We start from the raw sequence: 10,559 nt of genomic DNA on the forward strand, positions 1-10,559 counted from the left end.
ATCAGCCCAAACCATTTTTGGTTAATAGTTCATCAATAAAAGTTACACATTATTTGTTACTATTCTAGAACCAGTCTAGTAACTTGAAGGAAACCCCTAAGACTGATTGGACTAGAGCTGCCAAACAGCTTTAAAAAGGTTTTCCCATGCAAGTTGTGAGCCCTATTAAAATGCACGTTTCACTTCATTTGTGGTACTGCTACCCAGTCACCATCCCTCCTCAATTTAGTTACAACACTGAGAATGAAGACATGTTACTGCAAGCTTAGAGGGAAAAAGAAAATTAGGGTGATGCAGAAAATTAATTATAGCAGCCCACACGACTTCCAATAAAGTGAAGGATGTTTTCCTTTTTGCCTTGCACAATTGTTTTGGAAGATATTTTGTCTAAATTCATAGCAACAGTTCCTGCTCAGTTCTCAGGGTTGTTTACCAACACACCTCACCCTCAAGGAAAGGAAAGGCAGAATTGTGGCTTTGAGTGCTGCTGTTGCCACATCCCTATGACCATTTCCCAAAAATACATGGGGCTTCATTATAACAATAAATAAAAGCAAACACTTTTAATAATGGAATGGGGGGAGGGAAGGGGAGAGAGCTGGAGAACTTCCCCTAGCAAAAGATTTTTCAAAAATATTTCCCCACCCCCACACAACAAAAATATTTGTAGCAGAACATAATAGGAACAAAGTAAGCAGTGGCATGGATGTTAGACTTTTTTTTTTCCCCAAATAATTTTCATAAAAAGTGGCTTAGTAACATCTTTATTGATACAGTCAGACTATTGCATTTCATTTGGCCATGCCAGAAAAAGAAAGCAATTGTCCGCATAGACCACTTCGTTGAGATGTTAGAGCATTTTAAAAGGTGCACGTCATCCCCACTCTATAGATTAACAATTAAGATATCTCAGGAATGAATACTTAGAGCATGGAGGTTTAATTTTTCTCATGCCCAAAGCTGACCCCTGCCCATCTTCAAATAAATATACATCCAGACACAAGAATTCCACATCATGCACCTTCTTCCATCAAAGGAAGGTACCAGGCAACAAATCAGCAGCAAGCTATGATAGAGTCACACCCAATTAGCCACTGTAAATCTGATCTTCACCAGAAGGCACAGATTCCAACAGAAGATGAAAGCCAACTTGACGAGAACTTCAAGCCACTGGCTGGCAGAATATTCGCACTTTCACGGTTTATTCAGTGCAGAGAACACACTATAAATACACCATCACCACACTTGAACCAGGGGTACAGAAGCTATGAGAAGATTAAGATAGTTGGGCTTATGCTCAAGGAGCATGACAAGCACCAGCTTCATCTTTTTCCTTTTTTGGTAGAGGTTGATTGTATACTGAAAGGAAATCAAAGAGAGTTGGGAACCATACTTAAGAACCATCTACTAAGTTTAAAAGCCTTTGATATTTATTCCTGATCTACACATAATGCCACAAGACCTTTGCAGACCCCAAAACTCAATCCTCAAGGAGTCCTCACTGGGATTCGACAGGGCATTGCCACCTCTTTCCCAGATTAGTTGTGTGGACACAACTTTGAATATATTCCACTGAGCAGATGCATATTTCAGAAAGACTTTAAACATATGATAGGCTCTGGAAGAAATAGTTGCCAAAAATCAAAAAAAAAAAATATATTATCCAATTTCAGGCACCCTTTTTGATACATCAGGAGAGGACCAGGAATACAGGAAGACAGTTCTTCGGGACTTCTGACAGACAGGGGAGAAAGCTAAGTTTCTCTCTGCACGTTTCCAGAAGCCGCAAGTCCTTCTGAAACCCTCTTTACTTTTCCTCTCCTTCCTTTTCCCCTCCCCACTACACATAAGAGCACTTCAATGAGACATAGCAGTAGTACAATTTGTAGAGGTACCCTTTCTTCTTCCGGTTGTGGCCAATCAAACTTTGTCTTCTTCTGCCCGAGATGTTTAACCATGCAAGGTATTTTGCAAAACATACAGAGCATTGCTTTGCCAAGTGCAATGGGAAGTCCACATGATTGTGCAAGCTTCTCTTCTATCAAAAAGGGTAATCAGGTTAAGCATGGTGATGCTCAACCTGTGCCTTGACAGCCACATGCAACTCCCCCAGAGACTAAAGGACTTGGAGCTACCCTCTTGCTCTCCCTGAGACTGAGGCAGATTGCCAGTCTCCTAACACTGACAAAAGGGGGTGGAAGAGTGGTGAGCAAATGGGTGTGGTAAGGAAAAGGGAAAATAAGGAGCAATTCAAAGTACCCAAGAGGCAGGGAGGGGGGCAGTGCTGAATAGGTTTTCAGCTAGTCACAAAACCACTTCCGCAGAACCGTCCACAAGGTTCTCCTTAGGCACCACCTGACAGCAAGTCAAGATGACACCACACAGGCATGCCAGATCACGCCGGTTCTTGTTGTCTAACTCCATTTTTGACAGAGCAGCTGTCCAAGGCTGAAGATTACTGGTTTTGCCAGCCAATGAAATACAGACATTTTTCACAAGAGAAAGAAGGGGGAGAGAGAGGCTTGTGTTGAGTGCGATAAAGCTTGCATCTTTTGGGGCCACCTAATATAAACCAAACTACCAGTTTTAGTCTGAGGACCTAAGCTGGCCTGGCATGCAGTTCTGGTTTTTGTTAATGTAAGCAGTGACCTTGCCTCCCAATGTTCAAGGCCTTTGGGAACTTCAGAAGTGTTTGACTCCACATGCTGTGCAGTATATTGGAGGGCCAGTCAAAATACAGCTGTACAATAATGGCCCCATATGAAAAGGCAACAGAGCATTCTTTTACCCTTCATAGTGTGAAGCAAATTTCTCTTTCTTGGCTGTACTGATGGTGGTAAACACTTCATTTCCACATTAATGATGGGACATAAAACACACACACACAGAATTGTATAAGCGGCTCCCAGGAGCTTTTTCCTTTCGAAAGCAGAAGCTAAACCAGTAATTGAAGTCAAGAACTTCTCTGTGATACAGCTGTCCCCTCTTGCCAAATGATGAAGGACACAAAAGTACCGCTATCCAAACTATGTGTGTGCTGCATCCAATAAACCAGGCTGATGTCTGATCTGGCAAGCCTACTGGAATAATGAGTATCCTGTGAATACATAATGTGCTGAAGTTGCCATTGTATGAAGTAGAGTCCATGGTTTGTCTGGGAGCCGAGCTATGCTGAGTCTACTGTTGCTTCCTGTTGCTTGTCCTGTATTAGCATTATTTTTGGATAGGCCCCATTATGTTCTGTAATCCTCACTGCAGTCAGTATGGCCACACCATTGTTCTTGGTTAATATTAGCAGTCAATGCCTCCGTCTGGGTGGCTGGACTGCAATGTATTCTAATCACAAAACTAGCATGCAATAACCAAACAATGTACCAGAAAGATTTTTTTTTAAACTATAGCATCTCAATTTTAAACCAACTTTCTTTTTCTTTTTCCCCCCTAAAGTGATCTCAGCTGCAGGGAGCATATCACAATAGCATTTTAATCAGTGCCATATCTGGTTACAGGGTTATTTTCTCACGAAGTCCCTGCTTGTCAACAAAGACCAGTAAGCAGGCCAAGATTTCAATGGTCACTTTAAAGCCCTCCCCAACAAGATTACCCGCTATTCTTGTCACTGCCCCTACCTGTTTAAAGAATCCCACTGATAATTAAATGCACCAGTTACAAAAGGGTGGCAAGGTTAATAGAGAGAATACCTAGTAGCCAGCCAAGCAAAACAGTCAGGTTCACACAGAGCAAGCTTGAACAAGAGGCTTTTCTACTTATTTACCTAAATGCATAAAAACTGGGTTGAGCTGGTAAAGGTCTCTGAACATTTGACTATTTACAAACCACTTTAACCACTTCTATCCACATTTTACAGTTTCTTCTGTATGCTACAACAGTGATGAATGTAATTTATACTGTAGAACAGCGACCACAGAACCATGAGTTCCATGCAGTTGAGCTTTTTTTCCCCCCGCCCCCAACTTGATTTTGACATCTCCCCCCTCTCATCTTTAAGACGCATTTAGGTTAATGAGTTGAACAGAGTTTACAAAAACGACCTCAAAATGATTCCATGTGAAGCCGCCACCCAAAAGTGGGAATTCAGGATTTTTAAAACCAGCTCCATTTTCCTTAGTGTGGTTTACAAGCTACAAGGCAAATTAAAGAACTGAAGTGAAAGCAGCAAGCAGGTACAGTACAACGCAAAATTACTGGACTGAAGCTGAAATAACTGCACTCACCCTCATTAAAAACAAAAGCCTTTACTCTAAAGACATACACTACCTTATCAGCTTCAATGGCTTTAGAATTAGTGTGCTTACATACTCAGCTTCAGTTTATAATGGCAATGGTAGGATTCATTAGGTTAATCAAAAAGCATCAGTTCCATGCAATTTGTTTGTGGACACTTGGATTTCTGGCTGCACAAAGACAATAGCAATGATGAACTTATGCAGTCTGAAAAGGCTCCCAATACAAGCGTTATTTTTTTTTTCTTTAAACAGAGAAATATGCTGGGCCCAATCCAGATGCCATTACAAGTTAGCTGGAACAGGTCCTTATTTTACCAAGAAAAACGATATGAAGGGAAAAAACTGGTATTTTTAGACATTCCATGACAATCTGAGCAATAGCAAATTGGGTTCAGCTAGGACATGAAATCCCAAGCTGATTGAAACATATCTATCCATTAGAGTGCAAAAAGAGGCATCTTAAAAAAAGCATCATTCTTCTACATTCTTAAGAAAGAGTCATTTGGATGCCAATTAGGTTCCAGAGGGTCATTGAAATCAAGCACTCCATTTTGAACAAAGAGACACATGCAAACCAGCGGTCTCCTAAGCGTCAGCCAATGCAGCGTTTCCCACGGTGTTCCAATATCAACATTAATCCCCTGTACTGGTTGCACTACTTGAAGTTAGGTGCTTTCGTGTAACATGCATCTCTTCTATACCACCCATGCAATTTCACAGATTTTTGAGCAGAGCATGACTACTTACTTACCTGGCAATCTGAGTTTTGGCAGCACCTAGAGATTGCTACTGCCAATTGCAGGAAGTTAATTAGGGGCAGGGGGTGGGAAAAAAAAGCCTCTGAGCTACTGGTTAGTCGTATATAGTACTTGGGGCATCAGCTACGTAAGTCTGATAGTGTTTCCCCCTCAAGTTCAAAGATTATTAGATCAGACATATGCTAATATTTTGGAAGCTTCTTGTCAAAACAAAGAAAAAACATAAGCAAAACAAAGTCTATAGCTAAACATGTCTTTGTTTTTCTGGTTACTGGATACTAAAAGGAGAGAAGGCTGTGCCAGTCCAAAGAGCTTCTTTTAAATCTTCAGAAGCAGGAGTAAATTTTGTCACTGAAGAGGCAGCCAGTTAGTACTTTCTTAGCCCAAGGGCAAAATAAACACAGGAAATACAAAACTGTTGTCTTTAAATATCACAGTAGTGGGTTTAGATGCTTTTACACCTCACTATGCATTTGGTAGGTTGATGCAACTGGTGCACTATTAAATAACAACAAGGATCACAATTTCAGAAAAAACAAACTATCTGAAATCTGAGCTGTGCATACCAAGGAGACTGCCAACTTTGACCTGCTTCATGCTTAAAGCACTGCTGAACCCCAAGAGATCTCTTTTTGCATAAAAACAAAAATGTTGAGTGCTAAACTTTGCTTAGTGAATTAATGCAGGGCACCTTTGAAACAGAAGACACAACAGGCACTGCCATTTAAAAAATTTTTTTTTTGTGATTTTAACAGAGTCTAAATTAATCCCTTTGGATTTTGACTGACTACTTATGATGGCAAGATGCATTCCACAGCACAATTTATCCTCAGTGGCTTGCAAAAACTAGTAAAATGGAACATGAAAAAGCACTGGGTTTTAGACTTCCATGAAAAGCTTTACTTCTTTCACAAAGTTATCAAGAAAATCACCCATGCCTTAGAATGGGCCCATGCTTAACTGAAGTCCTGGCTACATTTCTAAGGAGAAACTGCAATTTACTGAAGTCCTTCACTTGCTATTGCAGGTGCAGCTTTCTGGATGCACTCTATTTCCTTCATGCTGGTCCGTTGCCCTGGTTTCCTAGCAACTTATTCAAACCTCCAATCACTTAAATGAATTTATGGCCCACTATCCCCACACCCATTACTCACAAGGGTATACATCAAAACCTGCACAACTGAACTGCGCAAGTTTTTAAAAATTCAAAACTGACATTTAGTGTTGCAAGCCAAACCTAACAACATGACCAGACCAAATTCCAACCTTCCCTATTTTGCCTAATGCATAAAGTTCTACACATAAACTATTCTCAACACCAGACATATGGAAGCAATTGACTGGGGGGGGGGGGGAGTCTCATTGCCTTGATTTTCTTTATGTCACTGAGTCTAAAGTTGGAATTTCCAAGAAAAGCCCTCCCTTAAATAAGAGGAAAACAGAACTGATGCATATTCAGAGATAAGTTGCATGGCAATTGGAAATTCATGAACAAACAGTTCTAGCTTCCATAAATCTTTGATGGCATTTTCAGCTGGGTATGTACAAGTACCAATTCCTCAGATATACACTGTGAAGACAAACTATTGCCTCACAACTAAGTCACTGAGAACACATTATGGTAAGTGTTTAAAAGAAACTTTAAATGCAGCAATCAAAGGAGGGTATAACAAATTTCAGTGTCAGGTTCACATTAGCTGTCACAGTAAAGAGACTATGTTACTGCTCAGTTCTTATCTTCAGAAATTTAGGCACTCCCGAGACAGTTTGTATATCTAATTCTAGGGCAAACAAAAGCTTTGCCACATTAAATATTCCTTTGTTCCAATGCTTTTTAAAAGTCTCAATGGCTAGTGAGTAAAAGCCATCTCCCTGTGGAAATGAAAGTTAGAAAGCAGGCTGGATAAGAAGTGAACAAACAAGTTGTTTTTTCTGCAAGAGAGTATGCAGCATCTGGTCATAAAATTTCAGCATCAGCAACACAGGGTTCTAAACTTGTAAAGCAACACAATTAAAAATAAAATTAAGAAGAGATGATGCACCAAAGAGACTCCACTGTTCAATTAGATACAGCAAACAGCACAATGGGAGCAATTCTTTCACTAATGCAGATGAGCTTGCTAGAATAGGGGGAGTGAGCGGGGAGAAGGAAGATTACTGATAAAAATATATTTATTTAATTCCAATTTGTTTGACTCCTGCTCATTTATACACAAATTATAAATGATCTATAAATATATAAAAAAAAAAAAGACATCCTCAGGTGTTTCTGAAGGTGAGACAAGACATCCTAGATGAGCCTGCCCTTCATAAAAATGACAAAAGCAGCACTACAGCCACTGGCAGTACTTCAAATACCACAGATTTTTACAAAACCCTTTATCCCTTTGATTGCATATTTGATAACAGTTTTATCTCATTTCAAGTAAAAAAAAAAAACCCACACAGGGCTTATACTTCCAACAGAGAATACTTCTGTGAGCTATACTATTGTACTTTGTAATTCTATCTCCTTAAAAATGTGGACTTTATTTCACCCTCGGGCCTCTGCAAGCTTCAGTTCATAGGACTTGATCCTCAGTATAGGAAGGTAGGAGGCAGCAAGGAACACATGGCTGGCTGCGATTATGGAGTCAGTGACTGTCCAAGGGGGGGAGCTGAGGGGCAGCTCCAAATCAGCAATCTGAGCCCTCCCAGGGACTTGCTGGTCCTTATCCAGATAGGATGGGGCAAGTTTTAGAAGGGGTGGAACAGCTACACACTTCAAGCTTGCTGGCAAGGGCAGGGACTGTGAAATTAGTCACACCTCCCCAGCATGCATTTAATAGTACTTACTTTCTTCCCTTGCAGGAATGACCGTAGGCAGCTAAGATTAAGACAGGCGGATTTTCAGAAATGCCCAGCAAGGGCACTGGGAGATATATTTGCTCAACACGTTTTTTAGGCAAGGGAAGAGTAAAAGATCCAACACTTGGCTTTTGGAGGAGAGGGGTAGGTTCAGAGCCCAGTTTTGGCATCCACCTTCAAAAATATTGCCCCCAACAGGTAGGCCAGCCAAATTAAAAGTCACATATACAGAAGAACAACAACATAAACTGCACACACACAGACAAGTGAGGTCCATTAGACAAACAGATGTTTCAAAAGCGGCTATTCGGCTCTTGGCAGCAGCTTCATGACTCATTTGAAGCCCTCTCTTATATTAAAAAGTGTTACCTCTTTCCGAGCAATCAAAAATTAAGCCCAGGCTCTTGTTTTCCTGTAGCTTCCAGAGACTACAAGGAACTAAAGGGCATAACAAGATCCACAGGGAAGCTGGCAGCTTGCTCAGAGAAGCAGTTCCCATCCATACCAAGCACTGCAGCGAGGGTTCCCTTGGGGGACATCAGGAAGCCTCCCCAAACACTGGCAAGGGAAGGCCAGCAGTGACACACTTTCCACATGGAATCATTGTAGCCACCTCAAAAACTGAACTTCTGACCTTGTAAATAATAAGGAGATTTATTCAGGTTGTGAATTACAGAAATCCTGGGTTTGTTTCCCCAAGTCATTTAGGACTTTCTCAAGGCACATCTGACTTGCTAATACTACTACTGTTTGCATTCAAACTCTCTATGCTCAGGGAGGAAAAAGCCTCTGCCAGGTTTTTCTTGTTTGTAAATGGGATTCCTTTTCCCCTTTGCAAAGATCCTTCCTCCATGCCCCCCCCCCACCACTGGATCCCACACCAGCTTCAACAGATGTTAAGCCAAGACTCCACCATGCGGATAACCAAACTCAGCTGAATACCTCTGCAAGCAGAGCACCTACACACACACACACTCTGCAATTCACTTACCGGCCAGGCGAAACTGAAAGGCAGAACAATCCGGTTCTTTTCACTATTCCGGTTGTATTTTAAATTAAAGGTATTCCCTCCGATGACAGAAGTAGATCCGGATCCGAAGCTGCAAGGCCCCCCAGCAGTGACCCGGGACTGATACTCCTTCAAGCAAACTTTAAAATAAGTATCGCACTCGTCTCTGGTGCACTTTCTATCCCCTGGGTTTCGGGTGCCATCGCAGCAATTCCCATTCTGCAGTTCACCATTCACGTTTTGCATGGATAAGATCTCCAACTCGAACTGTCCCGATGCTAGAATCACCTGTTAAGCCCAAAAAACACCAGGAGAAAGGGAAAAAAAAAAGTTATTCTTTAAAAAAAAAAAAAAAGAAAAAGAAGGTCTCTCTAATAAGTCTGCAGAGAGGTGAAATCCAGTCTAAATAAAGGGACCTTTTCTTAAACAACCACCACAACAAAAGAAGAACAAACCTTATGAAAAGCCAAGCTTGCAGTTTTGTTTTGTTTTGGTTTTTCGAAAGTTACTGAGCCTTGCCCAAGAAAGTCCATAAATCCTCATCTCCAGTCCCTACCATGAACCCTGCAGAAGAAGCCTGGAGTAGCCACACACAGCTGAAAGACTCCAGGTCCTGGCTTAATCTTTGAGAGTCTTAGAAAGTCCAACTCAACATGCAGAGGACCAGCTTTCAACAAAATAAAGTGGGATTGGGGGTGGGGGTGGCACCCTAAATGCTACCTCTGGGGTGCACTGGAGATGAACACACAGGCAAGCGAAGCCCCCAGAACAGACCAACCCCCTGTAATCTTGCCAATTAGCCCCTACAGATTATTTTAATTACCTGACATTAGGAGGGGAGCTTTCCTGAAGTTATTTGCATCAATTAAGGTGGGGTTCCCCCTCAGAAATCTATAGGGAAAACTGAAGTGGGGTGGGGGTTGAGGGAAGGAAGGGAAAGGGGCTACTAATTTGGGGCTTTGACTAGCCTGATCAGCCACCATTAAAAGCTTGCTATAAAAGCAGGGGAAGACCTTTGGACTCCTAAAGCAGGAGTGTGTGTGTGTAAACATATATGTGCATATATGTGGGTGGGCATGCATGTATATACATACACACAGGTGTGCATACTTGAATGTATATGCATGTGTGCTTGAGTGTATGTGTGGGTGCTCGAGTATATACACGCATGCGTGTGTGTGTCTGTATGTGTGTGTGGGTGGGTGCTTGAGTGTGTATGTGCATAAGCATGTGTGTGTCTATGTATATAGTGTATGGGTGCTTGAGCATGTACGCATATACATACATACATACAGACACACACACACACACACACACACGCTTGAGTTGGTATGTGTGTTTGAGTGTATATGCATATGTGTCCGTACACATATACAGAGTATGTCTATATAGTGTGTGTGTATCGCTATCGGCGCGCACACCCCCCGTGCGGTAGCGGAACCGGGTGCAGGAGGCAGCACCACCGGACTTTCGCTCTCCCAAGAAACCAGGGGGATAAGAAGGGAAGGGAAGAGAGGAGCGGAGCGGAGAGGGCAGGGGAGGAGGAGAAGGGAAGGGAAGCCCGAGCCGAGCGGCGAGCGCCGCGCAGCGCGCTGTGCCCGGAGCCCGCGCCCAGCCGCACGCACCTGGAGGCGCAAGCACAGCAGAGCCAGCAGCAGCCGGCGCGCCCGGTCCGGGAGGCCGGCTCCTCGCCGCACG

General features: G+C 42.4%; 1 protein-coding gene across 2 annotated transcripts in view; it reads right to left on the reverse strand.

Moving 5' to 3' along the window:
• Nucleotides 1–10,553, reverse strand: part of JAG1 (jagged 1) — a 38,273-nt gene extending 27,720 nt beyond the window's left edge. The window contains exons 1-2 of one of the 2 annotated variants that reach the window (XM_019549112.1): nt 10,487–10,553; nt 8,844–9,149 (exon numbers count right to left, since the gene is read on the reverse strand). In XM_019549112.1, the coding sequence (XP_019404657.1) occupies nt 8,844–9,107 (264 nt within the window). In that variant the 5' untranslated portion in view covers nt 9,108–9,149; nt 10,487–10,553. Of the gene's footprint in view, nt 1–8,843; nt 9,150–9,684; nt 9,738–10,486 lie in introns of those variants that run through there. The other variant, XM_019549113.1, reaches the window with a different exon arrangement.
• Nucleotides 10,554–10,559: the final 6 nt, after the last annotated feature.

Source organism: Crocodylus porosus, unplaced genomic scaffold, assembly GCF_001723895.1.
Source record: "Crocodylus porosus isolate Cpor-Errol unplaced genomic scaffold, CroPor_comp1, whole genome shotgun sequence".
Lineage (NCBI taxonomy): Eukaryota > Metazoa > Chordata > Crocodylia > Crocodylidae > Crocodylus > Crocodylus porosus.